General features: G+C 49.2%; 1 protein-coding gene across 1 annotated transcript; it reads right to left on the bottom strand.

Moving 5' to 3' along the window:
• Positions 1–265: 265 nt before the first annotated feature.
• On the bottom strand, positions 266–17,361 carry NDUFS2 (NADH:ubiquinone oxidoreductase core subunit S2). Its single transcript, XM_082202339.1, has 14 exons — positions 17,179–17,361; positions 13,968–14,071; positions 12,779–12,969; positions 11,990–12,110; positions 10,908–11,020; positions 9,637–9,711; positions 9,337–9,414; positions 8,277–8,362; positions 8,014–8,133; positions 6,488–6,617; positions 5,951–6,046; positions 4,695–4,778; positions 1,821–1,878; positions 266–505 (listed from the first exon to the last, which is right to left on the bottom strand). Exons 1-14 carry the CDS (start codon positions 17,262–17,264, stop codon positions 468–470), a joined length of 1,380 nt encoding a protein of 459 aa, XP_082058465.1. The 5' UTR covers positions 17,265–17,361; the 3' UTR covers positions 266–467.
• Between the last annotated feature and the right edge of the window lie 99 nt (positions 17,362–17,460).

Genomic DNA, 17,460 nt, shown 5'->3' on the forward strand with positions numbered 1-17,460 from the left:
GCAGGCTGGCTCCCAACCACTGTTTGTTCTCACAGGAGCTGCCGAGGGTTGAACGCAGCCTGTTCCGTCTGCAAAGCAAAATGATATCTGTGTGTATGCGTTTGCTTTTTTTTTTTTTAAAGGCCCAGCGCTGACAGAGAGAGAGAATGGGAAAAAGAGAACTCAGAGCTTCAACCTTAAGCAAAGGAAGAGGAAGCAGAAGGAGGCAGAGGTGAGGCCCCGCTGGCAGATTCCTCATCACAAACACACAGAGACACACCCTGAGTTTGCTGAGAGCATTTTGTTTAATTATAGCTAAGCCCTGCCTGCAGTGCAAGGAGGGCCACACAAGACTGTACACAGAGAAAGAGACACCGAAAAAAGAGAGGAAGGACGGTGCATCAACGGTCCTTGCTGGGAGGTGCCAATTCAGGAGGGAATCCCCCTCTACGAGGAGACGCTGTGGTTCGCTCCAGGGGGCTCAATGCTTATCTATCCACTTCGCCAAAGACGATGTCCTGGGTGCCTGAGGAAGAGGAGGAGGAGGAGGAGAGGTGTGAAAGCTGCCAGGGATGGTGCCTACAGCCTTCATGTTAGACATTTGGCAGCGGAGGGCATTGAAGGCTTGCAGTCCTAGCCACACTTCACAATGGGGTGGGACTTGCCCCTGGACGAAGCATGCCTAGGAAGCTGGCTGTGCTGCTGCAACCCAGCGCTTCACTTTTTAGGAAAACGGGATGCCCATCATCAAATGTTAGCAGGCAACTTGGCCCACCCCACAAACTCCATTATGGAAACTCTCCCAAGTGTGGACTCGCCAGATGTTCCTGAATGACAGCTCCCATCACCCCTGGCCATTGGCAACATCTGGAGGTCCAGAGGTTCCCCACACCTCCTCTGACACTTGGTACGAGTCAACTCCCTCTGCTCGTTCCACAATGAGAGAAACACTTTCTGAATGTGCTCAGGGGGAAACATCGTCTTGTCCATGGGTAGGCGAACTAAGGCCCGGGGGCTGGATCCGGCCTAATCACCTTCTAAATCTGGCCCATGGACGGTCCGGGAATCAGTGTGTTTTTACATGAGTAGAATGTGTCTTTTTACTTAAAATGCATCTCTGGGTTATTTGTGGGGCATAGGAATTTCTTCATTCCCCCAAAAAAATATAGCCCAGCCCCCCACAAGGTATGAGGGACAGTGGACAGGCCCCCTGCTGAAAAAGTTGGCTGACCCCTGTTCTTGTCTGACAGTCAGATCCTCCATGGAGGAGGTAGACTGAGACTGGCTCAACTGTGGCTTAAATTATACCCGGATAGGAGGCCTGCAAGGATGGGGAAAGCTATGTCCCTCCAGTTGTTATTGGACTCCAGTTCCCAGCAACCCCAGCCAGTGCAGCCAATGGTCAGGGATAATGGGAGCTGAAGTCCAGAAACGTTTGGAGAGTGCTGCAGGTTTCCTAACCCTCCTATAGCAGCTGAGAGACTGAGGCTGCAGTCCTAACCCCACCTCCTTGAACGTATGTCCCATTGAATTTAATGGGACTTGCTTCTGAGTGGGCGCAGTGAGCACTGCAGACCGAGCCCCTGGGAATTCCGCCACCAGAATCCTCCATCTTGCTACTGGCAAGCTGCTATCTCTTCTGCCAAAGGGGCGTCATTCTGCCTGCGTGGATTATCAGCACCTGCTTGGCATTCAAATGGTCCCAGGTTCAGTCCTGGAAATCTCCAGGCAGGTGCACCTCACAGAGCTACAGCTACCTGCTTCCCACCTGCCTGCCCTCCCTCTCCCCTCTCCCTCCGCCAGCCAAAAAGCCCAACGAAAAGAATGGAAGTCAGACCTACCGATGATGGCCACCACGTCCGCAAGCATGTGACCTTGCGACATCTTATCCAGCCCAGCCTGCAGAAATGGATAGGGGGGGCAAACATTTAAGAATGTCTATGGATTTGGTGTTTGTTTGCTTGAGAGCCAGTGTGGTGTAGTGGTTAAGAGCAGTGGACTCGTAATCTAGTGACCTGGGTTCGATTCCCCGCTCCTCCACATGCAGCTGCTGGGTGACCTTGGGCTAGTCACACTTCTCTGAAGTCTCTCAGCCCCACTCACCTCACAGAGTGTTTGTTGTGGGGGAGGAAGGGAAAGGAGAATGTTAGCCGCTTTGAGACTCCTTCGAGTAGTGATAAAGCGGGATATCAAATCCAAACTCTTCTTCTCTTCTTCTTGTTTTCAATAGAATTAAATGTTAGATGGATGGGGCAAGGAGAGAAAAAGATCAGGAGAAGCAAAGAGCTGGTCAGACCATCCTCCCTGCAGTACAGGGGTGAGGACTCTCAGGCCCAGGGGCCAAATGCGGCCCCCAAAGTCTCTGTCTGACCCTCAGGACTCTCACTGCACCCACCCCACCAAGGGCCCTGTACTTTTCTTCAGTCTTTTTGCCTAAACTCTGATCATTCCTTTTCCTTGTCTGGATGGAGAGGGGTGTGTGCAAGGAGGGTCATGCATTCCCCATCCTTAATTTAAGGTTTAGAAGTGTCAGGAAGTGGAATGATCTCAAGCCAGGGCTATAAAAACAGCACACAGGTGGTTCGCACCAGATGTGGGGAACCGCTGTCCCTCCAGATGTCGCTGAATGACTATTCCCACCAGCTCCAGCAAGCACGGCCAATGGTCGGGGATGATGGGGGTTGTAGTCCAGCAACATCTGGGAGAGCCAAAGGTTCACCACACCTGGCTCAACATGTTCTCCTAAACAGCCTCCCACCACAAATGTGACAGGAGGGAAAAAGCAGAACTGGAAACCAAATTTAACTTGCTGAGGAATCTCAGCCTTGATTTTAAAAAGCATTTCACAAGATTTAGAAACTCAAGGGGTTTTAAAAAAAACCAAAACCAAATGCACCAAGCAAAGAATTCCTGCTGAAGTCATATGAGGCCAGCCTGGATAGCTCAGTTGGTTAGAGCATGGAGCATGAAATGCCAAGGTTGGAGGTTTGATTCCCATACGGGACAGCTGCATATTCCTGCACTGTAGGGGGTTGGACTAGATGATCCTCAGGGTCCCTTTTCCAACTCTACAATTCTATTAATCCAGTTCTAAGACTCCAAACTTGCACCTACTTTTCAGGGCTTAGCCCCGCTGAACTCAACAGGACCAACTTCTGAAGAAACATGTAAGTTTGTGCTGTGAATTAGGTTTTCCGTGGTTGAGAGGCCCAGTGATCTGGAGAGATCAATTTGCCTCTCTTGCAAGTTCAACTGAAAAGGAATCATGTAGAAAGAAACACGGGAATTTGCTTAACTTGGAGACAAGATTCAGAGGGGTCAGCATTTTTCTGGAAACACGACAAGTTTTGAATTGAGTTTTTTTGTACCGTGCAGAACTCACATTACCCTCCCTGCATGTGCACCCGAAACCACAACCGAAACACAGAGTTTTCCCAACTCTAGGTGACGAGAAGAGGAACGCAAGAGAGGAAGGAAACATCCCCTACACACACACACACACACACACACACACAAGCACACACACAAACAAAAACAAACACATGCCAGTCAAACAAATCAGCAGAAGCATAGAGTCCCTCTTTTTGCAAAGCTGAACTCTCCTAGCCTTTAAGGAAGAATGACTACCAGAAATAGTTCAAGGAAGAGCCGGGAAATTCCCCCTGCCAGCCCCCTGAGCAAATATTTCCAGTGCCGTTCTATTAAAACATGCAGCAAGGACACCTAACCAAATCTGAAGGCCATGACGTATTGCCATCTGCTTTTCCCAAGGCAAAGGAGGAGAGGCAGGGCTTGCCATGACCCTCCCCACCCTAGCTTACTGATATCAAGAAGCTTATATAATAACAATATAATAATAATTTATTATTTATACCCTGCCCATCTGGCTGGGCTTCCCCAGCCACTCTGGGCGGCTTCCAACAGAACACTAAAATACAATAACCTATTAAACATTAAAAGCTTCCCTAAACAGGGTTGCCTTCAGATGTCTTCGAAAAGTCTGGTAGTTGTTTTTCTCTTTGACCTCTGGTGGGAGGGCGTTCCACAGGGCGGGTGCCACTACTGAGAAGGCCCTCTGCCTGGTTCCCTGTAGCGTTGCTTCTCGCAGTGAGGGAACAGCCAGAAGGCCCTCGGAGCTGGACCTCAGTGTCCGGGCAGAACGATGAGGGTGGAGACGCTCCTTCAGGTATACTGGACCGAGGCCGTTTGGGGCTTTAAGGTCAGCACCAATACTTTGAATTGTGTTCGGAAACGTACTGGGAGGCAGTGTTGGTCTTTCAAGACCGGTGTTATATGGTCTCGGCGGCTGCTCCCAGTCAAAAGTCTAGCTGCCGCATTCTGGATTGGTTGTAGTTTCTGGGTCACCTTCAAAGGTAGCCCCACATAGAGCGCATTGCAGCTTCCTTTGTTGGGTTTCCTACAGGTGCCTCATTTGGGACAGACAAAGGGTGCACTGCCCCAGCCTCACTCGACCCTCAGCCAGCCCCCTCCAGCCCCTCTGCCTGCCTTCTTTCTTACATCCAGCCCAGAGGGTGACCCTGCCTATCAGCTTCCTCCTCCTTCTCAATCTCAGTGTTCCCCTTGTAGAACATAGGGCTAGTTGGTTCTGCCCTTGGTTGGCTCTGGCGCCACCTACTGTTGGGCTGCCTGCCTCCCACCCCGCCAGTCCCAATGGGCACGGGCCATTTCCCCCTTTCCTCCCTTGTCCCTCTTACCAGGTGGGCGAATCCTGGAGCCTTTATCTTGCAGCGGTAGGGCCGGCTGCTGCCATCAGAGACCAGGTACACACCAAACTCCCCCTGCAGGATGAGAGTGAAGAGGAGCAGAGGAGAGGAGATTTAGATGACCCAAATTGGGAAGCCGGGTTACCATGGTACATGGGGTGTGAGAGGGCGGGGAGAGAGCTTGAAGCAGAGCACGGCTTTAGAACTTCCCCAATGAGAGAGTTGCAAAGGATTCTGGGACTCCAATGAGAAGAGGCAGGCAACATAAAAAAAGGACACGTCCACACTATGCATTCAAAGCTGTATTGTACTGCTTTAAAGAGTCACGGTTTCCTCGCAAAGAATCCTGGGAACTACAGTTTGTTGAGGCTGCTGAGGGTTGTTAAAGGTAAAGGGGCCCCTGACCATTAGGTCCAGTCGTGGCCGACTCTGGGGTTGCGGCGCTCATCTCGCTTTACTGGCCGAGGGAGCCGGCGTACAGCTTCCGGGTCATATGGCCAGCATGACTAAGCCTCTTCTGGCGAACCAGAGCAGCGCATGGAAACGCCGTTTACCTTCCCGCCGGAGCGGTACCTATTTATCTACTTGCACTTTGACGTGCTTTTAAACTGCTAGGTTGGCAGGAGCAGGGACCGAGCAACGGGAGCTCACCGCATTGTGGGGATTCGAACCGCTGACCTTCTGATCGGCAAGTCCTAGACTCTGTGGTTTAACCCACAGCGTCCCTTTGAGGGTTGTTAGGACACCCCTAAAAGAGCTACAATTATCAGAGTAGTTTAACAATCATTCTCTCTTCCCAGGGAACCCTGGGAACTGTGAGTCCAGGCTGAGAATTAAGCTCCACAGATGCTCTCATGGTAAGAAGGAGGTATACCAGAGGGCAAGATTTGGCTGGCGACCCTGCTGTAAAAATGGGGCCTACGATGAAGAAAGAGGAATCGGCATACTTGCAAGCATCCTGGGGCTTCAAGAAGTAAGGGGACAAATCTTTTTTTGGTGATGGTGGGGGGAATATCTTTAAAATGCACCAAGAAAACCCAACCACAGCCCAGCGTGGACTGAGCATGCTCAGTAGATACAGAATGCTGGATATCGGTTTGGTGCAGGAAGAAGCAATGGGAAAGAGGGAGATCAGAGTGGCAGAATATCCAGGGAAAGGGCATGTCTGGCTGGAGCCCAGAATGGGAGCACTCCATTTTGTTCCCGATCTGCTGTTCCCTCCAACTGCTCAGAGCACAGGACGGTACCTTGGGTGCCTCTATAGCTGTGTACGTAGCTCCAGGAGGCACTTGGTAGCCCTCTGTGTACAGCTTGAAGTGGTGGATCAGGGCTTCCATGGAAGTCTGGCGAGGGGGAATAAAAGATACACACACACTGTAAAACCCAATAAAAAAATTCCTTCCAGTAGCACCTTAGAGGGCAACTAAGTTTGTTATTGGTATGAGCTTTTGTGTGCATGCACACTTCTTCAGATACAGTGGTATCTCGGGTTAAGTACTTAATTCGTTCCGGAGGTCTGTTCTTAACCTGAAACTGTTCTTAACCTGAAGCACCACTTTAGCTAATGGGGCTTCCTGCTGCCGCTGCACCGCCGGAGCACAATTTCTGTTCTCATCCAGAAGCAAAGTTCTTAACCTGAGGTATTATTTCTGGGTTAGCGGAGTCTGTAACCTGAAGCATATGTAACCTGAGGTACCACTGTACTGTAAAACCCAGACAAAGAAGAGAGCTTTCTCGTTTCACCACTAGGAGGTGCCACCTCAACTCAGGGGTGGTTTTGTTACCTTCATCTCTGCCCGCTTTGGAGGGGAGATTTTGGCATCGTCCACTTTGATCTCCCCCTCGGGCATCTTGTTGAGGGCCTGCAAGATGATACGGAGGGATTGGCGCATCTCCTCCACTCGGCACAGGTACCTGTTAGGGAGTGTGGAGTAATGGTTAAAGGTGACAAGTCAAACCCCTAACTTAGTCATGAAGCTCGCTGGGGGGTGGGGGTGGGACAGTGGTCATGGTCTCTCAGCCCATCCTACCTCAGGGGGTTGTTGTGAAGATGAAACAGAATTGGAGGAGAAGGGCAAATACCACATTCCATTCCTTGGCAGCAAGGTGGGATACAAATGCAATAAATAAAACGTTGTGCATTCTAGTAAAAAAAACACAACGGTGTAGACCCAACTAGTCTTGAGCAACTAGTGTGGCATAGTGGTTAGAGTGCTGGATTAGCAGCTGGGAGACCAGGGTTCAAATCCCCACCTGGCCATCAAATTCACCAGGCCAGTGCCTGTCTCTCAGTCTAAACTACCTCGCAGGGCTGTTTTGTGAGAATAAAGTGGGGGGCTGGGAAAAAACCTTGAAATGGAAAAGGGGAGAACCACACATGCCACTTTGAGCTCCTTGAAGGAAAGGTGGGATATAAATTTATCGGTTTGTACCCAATGTTAGTCCTACTTAGAAAAGACCTGCTTAAATAAATCAACATGAATAACTTAGGGCTAATCGGTTTTGGCCAACTAAATTCTACTCAGAGCAGACCCACTGGGTCTAAGTTATACATGCTGTTTAATTTCAATGGGTCCGTTTTGACTAGACTAACATTGGATATAATCAAATACTATACAGAACTTGGCTGGGTACCACCCAATGCTAATATTAAAATTAACAACAAGCCAGGGAGCTAGATAGTGAAGAACCAGACAGAGAAAAACCCCAGGAAGGTCCCATTAACAGAGCACACCAGGAAGGGAGCTAAGGAACAGACTGCCCACCTTCAGGCCAGAGGGTGGGCCCTTTAAGAATCTAGAGCTCATCACAAAGAGGTGGAGCCTGAGAGCAGGAGCTTAAAAAGGCTTATTCTTCTCCCACCCTTCCAAGGAGCCAAGTTGCTCATTTGGAGTTCTCCATGGTCCTGAAATGTTTGACCGGCAGAGCCTCCTTCTCCCAGGGATCCTGCATCGAACCAAGCCAACACAAGCATGGCTCTTTTCAATCCAAGCTCTCTGCAGTTGCCACAAGAATTGGGGGAAGGAGGGGTCGGCAGTGACAGCTCATAATGGACTTGGCTAGAAAGTCAAGTCAAAATCTGTAGGCAGGTGAGATAATATTTCAAAAGTGGGAGGCTTTGGAAGGAATCTACGACCCATCGCAGCAGAGGAAGACATTGGATGAACCATTTTGACTGCTCTTATGACGAGAGAGACACTGTGCTTTTTGAGGCATTGCATACTATTACTGAGAAGTTGCTGGACAAGCTCTTGGGGGCATGCAGACCACCAAGTGCAGGTAAACCCCCCTCCAGAAAGTGGAACCACACCTGTCGTAGCAGTCGCCTCGCGACCCAATCGGGACATCGAACTCCACCTGGTCGTAGACGTCGTACGGCTGGGTTTTGCGAAGGTCCCACTGGATCCCTGAGCCACGAAGCATCACTCCGCTGACGGGGAAAGAGGAAGAGGAGAGATGCAGGAGGGAAAACGCAGCTTTTGTGCCCAAGGTTAAAGTGAGTACCCACACAATGCAGGACGCCCTAATCCTGGTGGACACCAGCTTCACCACGTGATTTCACTGCTCCGTTACCTAAAACCATAATTGAGAGCTTCCTCTGACGTCACCACTCCAATATCAACTGTCCGGTTTTTCCAGATTCGGTTGTTTGTCAGCATCTGGAGGGATGGAGGGAAAGAAAAGATACAACTAACTGAGCCATGGAATCTATATTGGAGGAGTGGGGAACCCCAACCAGCTCTTCCCCCTTCAGATCACTGATTTCCAACTAGGCAGTTGTGCTCATGGCACAATTATCAGGTTCTGTTTTATATTTCTCTTAGGATAGGGTTGGTGCTATTGAACTATACCTCCCATCATCCCCAACCATTGGGCTATCCTGATTACAGGCAGCTGGACCCCAACAAGATCTAGAGGGTCACAGGCTCCCCAACCTTGTTTTAAAAGGAAGAAACCATGGAGAAGAACAGAGAGTGTGGATGTCACAACAAACCATAGTTTAAGCATGATAAGCCATAGCTTAAATGCAATAAACTATGGTTTACTGTGACCAGCACAAGCCTAGGACTCTTCTTCCCCTGCTCCTTCTTTAGCATGGGTGCTAGAGCCTGAAACTGTGGTTAATTTTAACTCTGGTTTGCAGAAGTATTTATTTTATTTCAAGCAGTTAAAGCCACTTCTTTAAAAAGGAAACCTCTAGGTGGTGTACAACATAAAAACAGCACTGTTGAAACAAAAATACAACATTAATACCCTTGAAACAAAAGCAGGAATTCATACAGATGAAAACAGGGTCTGATCTTTTGGCTCAGGGAGAATCTGAGTGAAAAGATACATCTTTTACAAGTACAAAAGATCTTTGGGGGAAAAACAAACAATCTCAAGGAGTGCCCCCCCAACTCCCATGAAAACTGAATGTGCTCAGTAAGCATGAAATACTGCCTGCCTGTTGGAGGGGAAACTAGGGGAGGAGCATAGGATGGCTGAAAGAAAGCACATTTGTTTGACTGGCACCCTCAAGAGGGGTTTTAAAAAACCCAAACAGCAGGAGCCTGCCACAGTAGCTTGGGTGGTCACAGAGAAACCTCATGGTAAGGGCTGCCCCCCCCCCCGTTTGTCAACAACGCCTCACCTCTTCCACCTCGTCTATCCGGATGGAGAAATTCTTCACAAACTCATAGATGTCATCCATCAGCCCGAGAGGCATGTCCTGAGTGACAGGGATGGAGAAGAAGAGAGGAGCAGATGCTGAAAAGACATTTTGGGATTGTGTTCAACTAAGACTAGAACCGACAGTGGATACAACCCATGGAAAGAGAGAGAGAGGTCCTGGAGAACTAGTGGTCTTCCCGTCTCTGTGAAAAACAAGTCTTCAGACCTGCCCAATCCAACTTGGCTGTCCACCTGTCTGGTCACAAAGCAGCCTTCTCACCTGGTGTACCCCTCCTGGTCGGACGTAAGCAGCGTGCATCCGGGCTCCAGACACCCGTTCGTAGAATTCAAACATCTGGAAGGCAGACAAAGAGGGAGGGAAGGGGAACATTTTACAGGTGCAATCCTGCATTCAGCTCCCAACTGGCCTCTCCCATTCTGCCATGGCCCAGTGGCTTCCCCACCTGATGCCTTCTTTTGGGCTAAGGTTGGCTGGGGCTGACGAGAGCGGGGTTGGACTAGATGACCCTTGGTGTGCCTTTCAAGGCCTCTACAATTCTATGATGTTATGCAACGCTCAGTGTTTTTGACTAGGCCTGGCTGCGGCTGATAGGAGGTGCAGTCCCAAATACCTAGAAGGCACCAGACTGTCAAAGGCTGTAGGTTTCTTGGTTTCATCCCCAACATCTCAAGTTCACACAGCTACGAACTTCATGCTTGAGGTGTCAGGATGTTGCCGCACATCACGGCAGGCAGCCCTGGGATAAGAGAGAATAACATTCCTACACCACTGAGCAAGAGCCCTGTGGATGGCTCAGTAAGTAGAGCAGGAGACTCTTAACTTCAAGGTTGTGGGTTTGAGCCCCACATTGGGCGAAAGATTCTTGCATTGCAGGGGGTTGGACTAGATGACCCTTGTGGTCCCTTCCAACTCTACGATTCTAGGATTCTAACTCTCCGTGTACGCTGTGCCACAGGGACCAGAAAGAGTTGTGGGTTTTATGCAATCTGCACAGGCTTGTTTCTTTTGCGTAATTTAGAAACTGGCAGGAGATGCAAGGTGCAGGAGGGCATTTATGCCTCGTGCCGCCACCCCAAGAACTCTTTTTGGGTTCTGACTTTGTGCACAGAATTCTAAGGCAGGCTTCCACAATCATCAGGACTAGAAACCTCGTCAATTACTTTTTAAAAACAAAGGTTAATATGCTCAGGACAATGAACCTGGCACCTTTTTTGGGTATGTGTGTGGAATCAGAGAATACACACAACCCTGAGCAGAGGCAGGCAGTCCCCTCTTATATGTCACCCTAACAATGATCTGGGAAGGTACGCCAGTAGTCTTATCCGTCTACTGGAGATGGCAGGATTTGAGGGCTTGCCTAATGATCACCTAGGCAGTTTTGATACATGAGTATTTAAAAGTTCAAAACCAGAACTCTGAAACTTGTCTGGGAACAAATGGGCAGCCGGTGATGAAGCTGGCAGATGGCACTCCATTCCACCAAGGCCACTCACGTCTCCGATGACAGCGCTGGATCCAAGAGTACTTGCCTTTTCCCTCTCCTCAAACATCCAGAAGAAAGGAGTCATGGCCCCAATGTCCAGGGCGTGGGTTGTGATGGCCATGATGTGGTTCAGGAGACGCGTGATTTCGCCAAAGAGAACTGGAAAGGAGGCAGAGACTCAGGTTAGCTACTGTGAAGGCAGAACCGGGGGCATGTAAGGAAACGGATGGGGAGGGGGGATAGGGCACATATTAAATGCTACGATCCTAAGCACAGCCACATAGAACTCAAAGGGGTTCACTCCTTAGTGTCTTTAGGACTGAGGCCTAGGACCCAGTGCAGGGGTGAGGTACCCGTGACCCACTCACATCCTCCCCAATGTGATGGGCTGGCTGGATACAGAGGAGTGGTGGGAGACACTAGCTAGGGAACCCCCCAAGGGAAGAAGACCTGGTGGTGGGATAATGATATGTGATCAGAGAGAGAAGAAAGGAGGACTGGGAGCAGGAGGTGTTGGAAGCTGAAGAGGGGACAGGGCTTAGGGAGCAGGAAGAGTCTATGTCAGAGAACAGTCCAGAATCAGAGGCAGAAGCGGTGGCTGGAGAGGAGGGAGGCCAAGAGGCAGAGATCAGGCAGGCTGCTGAAGAAGCCACGGCAAAGAGCAGCTCCCCACCCTGATCTCACAGAACTTTGCCGAGACATGAAGAGGGTGGAGGAAAGAGAGACAAGACGAAGGAGCCTCAGAACTTGGGGGGGCACTTAAGGAGTGGTGGGAAGGTGGGGAGCATCTGCCCTCGCAACTGCCTCATTGGGACTAGTTTTGCTGGGAAGAGTTGTTGTGCTCACTGGCCTGAGCTGTGTTTGTTTCTTTGAATAAAAAGGTTAACTTCACTGACACATGAGTTATTGCTGACCTGACCCCAACACCCAGCCAACACAACCAATAGGCAGGGATGATGGGAGCCGGAGTTCAACAACATCTGGAGGGACACAGGTTCCCCTTCCCTGATGTTGGCTTGTTTAAAGGTACACAAACCAAGGAGGAAACATGGGCTGAAGTTCAGTGGCATTGCTTCATTTGCTAGCTGCGAGACACACCCTCGTAAGCTGCCTGCTTTGCTTACCCACCTCGGATCCACTGAGCCCTCAAGGGCGGGCGGATGTTGAGCAGCTTCTCCACCGCCAAGGAGTAGGCTTGCTCATTGCACATCATAGAGACGTAGTCAAGCCGGTCAAAGTAGGGCAGAGCCTGGGCCAGAAAAGGATAGTTTGAAAGCAGCTAGAGACTTGCTCAAGGATCTTCAGAACATATTAATGATAATAATAAAAAATTTTATTTATATCCCGCCCTCCCCAGCCGAAGCCAGGCTCAGGGCGGCTAACAACAATAAAACAGTACAACATTCTAAAAACATTTCATTATAAAAATTAATTAAAATCAAATTAATGGCAACCATTAAGCTAAAGTTCTGTGAAGATTGCCAAAGGAGGGAGTCAGGCTGTGCCCTGGCCAAAGGCCTGGTGGAACAGCTCTGTCTTGCAGGCCCTGCGGAAAGATATCAAGTCCCGCAGGGCCCTAGTCTCTTGTGACAGAGCGGTCCACCAGACTGAAGTCACAGCTGAAAAAGCCCTGGCTCTGATTGAGGCCAGCCTAACCTCTCTGTGGCCTGGGACCTTCAGGATGTTTTTATTTGAAGACCATAAGTTCCTCTGTGGGACATACCAGGAGAGGCGGTCCTGTAGGTACGAGGGGACCTATTAAGTAAAACTCCCATTAACTCCTATTAAGAGTTTTACTGGATCAGGCCAGTGGTCGCTCTCGCCCAATGTCCTGTTCTCACAGTGGCCAACTGGAGGCCCGTGATGGGAATCCCACAAGCGGGACCAGAGTGCAAGAGCAGCTCCTGCCACGATTACCTGGAGATAGGTCTTGTACTCTATCAGCTTCTCGGTGCCCCGGTGAAGCAAGCCGATGTGGGGGTCACATTTCTTCACGGACTCCCCGCTCAGCTCCATGACCAAACGCAAGACCCCGTGAGCCGCAGGGTGCTGAGGCCCAAAGTTGATGGTCAGATTGGAGACATTTTTCTCAAAGGGCGGGTCCTTGTCTGTTGGGGTCAGAAGAGCACATGTGAGACATCTTGCTGGTAAAGCAGGAGAAGGGAGCCCTTCCTCAACCTAAGGGCTGCACTTACTCGTAGGCCAGCAACTGGGGAAACACATCTGTGGGTGGGGCAAGAAGCAAAAGTGGGAGGAGCAAGGGATATTACTTTTACCCAGGGATGGGGAAACTCAAGCTTGAGGGCCTTGGGGCTCTCTGCTGGCCACACACCCTCCCAAGCCACACTGCTTACCAGCCCCGCTGTGTCTCTTTTGCAAGCATTTTTTTCTGGCTAGAATGTGTCATTGAACTGTGATGATGCCCCTTGCTGACCAGGAGACAAAGAAGGGTGGGTGGGTGTAGAAACCTCGGGGTTTTGTGTGGCTGAAGGTAGCCTACTGTACAAAGGTAAGGGCAAAGAAGGGGGAACCTTCCAGGCGCCACCTAATAATAACAACAACAATAACAATAATAATAAAATAATGCTACCCATCTGATTGGGTTGCCCAGTAGTGAGCAAGGCCAGAGGCAAAAGTGGGCATAGCAACAAATGAGAATTTTACCTTTCTAAAGCTACTTTCTTCACACACTGTGTTTGTTTTTTAATGAGATTGTTTTATTTTGATTACGTGTGGATGTTCTGTAATTGATCCGGCATGGAAGCCAACCTACTCAAGAGCAGACCCCATGAAATCAATTGAGGTAAGTCAGTCACTGCCATCTATTTACAATGGGTCTGTTCCGAGTAGGAGTTAGTTATGTGCAGCCTATCAGTATTTCTCAAACTTGGGTCCCCAGCTGTTGTTGGACTACAATTCCCATCATCCCTAGCAAGCAGGACCAGTGGTCAGAGGTGATGGGAGCAGTAGTCCAAAAACAGCTGGGGACCCAAGCATGAGAAACACTTCTACATTAATAAATACAGCAGAACAATACTATATTTCATCCCGTTGAGAAACTCCACATGAGAGGGAGACTCTATTCAGTTCTATGGAGGAAACTGACCGTTCCAGGGAGGAGGGACCCATTTTTCCATCTCTTTCGTGGGATACAGGACGGCGCCTCCATACTGCTGGACATACTCCACATCAGGCTGCCACTGCTTTCCTCTAAGGAAGGGAAGAAGAAATGTTAAGATCTGCCCAGGAAGCAACACTCAGTATGAACCAGAAAATAGGATGCTGACTAGCTTGTGTTGTAGGGCAAGCCTTGGCACTAGGATAGATGCTGACCTTGGGAGACATCCACCAGATCTGGCTCCTATTTGTTTTCCTGGCTTTGAGTCAGTTGTCTGTAAGACCAGCCCAACACTGTACAGTGGTACCTCAGGTTAAGAACTTAATTCGTTCTGGAGGTCTGTTCTTAACCTGAAACTGTTCTTAACCTGAGGTACCACTTCAGCTAATGGGGTCTCCCGCTTCTGCCACGCTGCTGGAGAACGATTTCTGTTCTCATTCTGTTCTCAACCTGAGGTACTATTTCTGGGTTAGCGGAGTCTGTAACCTGAAGCGTCTGTAACCAGAGGTACCACTGTATTTTTATTTATTTATTTTACTGGCAGCTCAACACAAGTTGATTTTTGTATTTAAGGAATTTATACCACATTTTCCACCACATCTCAAAGCAGTTTACAGGGGCGAAAATAAAAGCGCGCTATGCACAAAATTTAAAACATAGATTCCAACCTCTCGCACTGCCAACAAAGACAAGCAAATAACGAACCTACCCACAAGGTGCGCCTACACTATGCCAGGCTTCCTCAACCTCGGCCCTCCAGATGTTTTTGGCCTACAACTCTCAGGATCCCTAGCTAGCAGGACCAGTGGTCAGGGATGATGGGAACTGCATTCTCAAAATATATGGAGGGCCGAGGTTGAGGGAGCCTGCACCATGCAAAAGAATGAAAAACCATCACTTCCGGGTTCCCATGACATGGCGGACGAACCGCAGATCTGACAGCTTTGTGAGATTTGGCCCCACACAGCTTCCGGGGAGGAGCGAAAAGGTGATGCGCTTCCCCCCAAAAAACCAAGAGGAGCATTGGGGTGTCTCTGGGTCCTGCTGTTCACAGACGGCGCTTCGGCATTGCAGGTCTCTGTTCTCCATCCCGAGAGGTGCAGAGAGTGGGGGTGAAGCCAAGTGAAAGCGCTGGTGAACTAGGAACCATTGCAGCTCCGTGAAGCAAAGCCTCTGATCCAGCCACAAGCGGTTACCATTCCAGTATATTGAAGCTGACTGCAAAGGTGAGGACTGTTTAATCTGATTGATTCGGTGGGGTAGAGGGAGAACGGCAGTGTTAAAAGGAAGTTTGCTCCCGTTCCTGGTGCTATGAGCACGAAATACATACAAGTGAAGTGTTGATGAAGTTTTCCTTGGGAGATAAGTTACCTAATGAACAATAAGGATTAAAAGATTACACATAGCTTTTGTTTATACTAATCTCAAGATTTTTTAAAACATCGAACTTGACTTGAACTCAATTTGAACTTGAATCTCTCCTATGCTGTGATTGAACCTGACATAAAATGGAGGACAAAGCAGAGAAGGATTGCAATGTTATTTAATGGAAGAATACTACAAATTTCCTCTCTGGAAGAAAGATTGGACTGACTGAATCTACGCTACTTTTGGGAAAGAAATTTTTGATCTTCCAGAGTGTTGAAGACATCTAACCTAATGGAATTATAATTGTGGACTTATTTTATTAAAAGATATTAGCTGGTTAAAAATCAAGATAAAAAAGAGGACTATAATATTCATTGTTAATAATGGACTAAATCAGACTTTAAAATAACATTAATATTATAGTTTTACTTACATTGGTAATCAAAAATCATTTTGATGTGAATGGGTGTAAAGACGGGAATATATAACTGTTAAAATCTGCTTTGTGAGTAAAGTGGAAGGGGGGGAGGGAAGAGGCTGAAAGTACTGGTTTCCTTTACTGAGCATAGTGAATTGGCCTTGACAAAGTACTGATACAGCCAAAATATTACCTTTCTTTGGTGGGAAAGGACTTTTTGTTTTGGAATTTAATCTTAGAGAGGAAGTTGGGAAATGGGGAGAGAATTGGCCCCCCTTTATCCCTGCAAGAAGCTGAGTGGGTGGGTAGAAGTGGGAAGGTAAACGGCGTTTGGTACCGTCATGGCGGGAAGGTAAACAGCGTTTCCGTGGGCTCTGGTTTCCATCACAGTGTTCCGTTGCGCCAGAAGCGGTTTAGTCAGGCTGGCCACAAACACCAGAAGCGATTTACTCAGGCTGGCACAAACATCGGCTCCCTCAGCCTGAAAGTGAGATGAGTGCCGCAACCCCATAGTCACCTTTGGCTAGACTTAACCATCCAGGGGTCCTTTACCTTTATACATTTACCTTACCATGCAAGAGCATATAGAAAGTGAATCCAGGCCCGGGGACTAATGCTGCTGGACTCCAACTCTCATCAGCCTCAGTCAGGACAGCATAGCTGTCAACTTTTCCCTTTTCTTGCGAGGAATCCTATTTGGAATAAGGGAATTTCCCTTTAAAAAAGGAAAACATCGACAGCTATGCAGGACGGGTGTGTGTGTACAGTGGTACCTCAGGTTAAGTACTTAATTCGTTCCAGAGGTCCGTACATAACCTGAAACTGTTCTTAACCTGAAGCACTACTTTAGCTAATGGTGCCTCCTGCTGTTGCCGTGCCGCCAGAGCACGATTTCTGTTCTCATCCTGAAGCAAAGTTCTTAACCTGAAGCACTATTTCTGGGTTAGCGGAATCTGTAACCTGAAGCGTCTGTAACCCGAGGTACCGCTGTATTTATGTTAAGAACTATGGTCCAACATATGGTTCCCCACTCCCACCCCCAGCGACAAAAGCAGTTGCCCTACATGCAACCCAGAACGTCATTTGAACTGAGGTTCATCTCTTCTCTCCCCCAAACTTGTTTCAGTCTTTGGCCTCTGAACAGAAACGCACGGTGCGACGTACAGAGACGCTGCCTCTGAGCATATGCAGACGGCGCCTTTCCTCACAAGCGTCCTTCAGCAAAGGCGATTGGAGGGCAGAGGTCTCACGTCATAGCACGGCTTCCATGAGGACTAGGACCTTGACATTTCTCTAGAAATTCACCGGGGTGGGAAGGGAGCCGTGTAGCCGTAACGGTAGACCCTCAGCCATTAAAACGAAAAGAGGGAAAAGCTATTTCCAGGGTGGTGTGAAAAGGGTGGGGGGTATTACCTGCTGGGCGCCGCCCCCAGCGCAATCCCCTGTCTCCATGACCCTGAAGGTGCCCGCAATCTCCACAAAGCCCTGAGCGCCGCCATCTTCCTTGCGGGGCTGCGGCAACCCACAGACGTCAAATACGCGCATGCTCCCCTTTACTGCAGAGCTTCGGAGCCGCCATTGCAGGTAAGGGCAAAGGGGGAAATCCTTCCCCTCTGATGCCAAGGAGAGAGAAGGGCAGCCGACTTCACAGCGGCCGCGGAGCGAGCTGCGCGTGCGTAGTAAGAGCACTAGGAA

This window comes from Podarcis vaucheri (assembly GCF_965113315.1).
Source record: "Podarcis vaucheri genome assembly, chromosome: 16".
NCBI lineage: Eukaryota > Metazoa > Chordata > Lepidosauria > Squamata > Lacertidae > Podarcis > Podarcis vaucheri.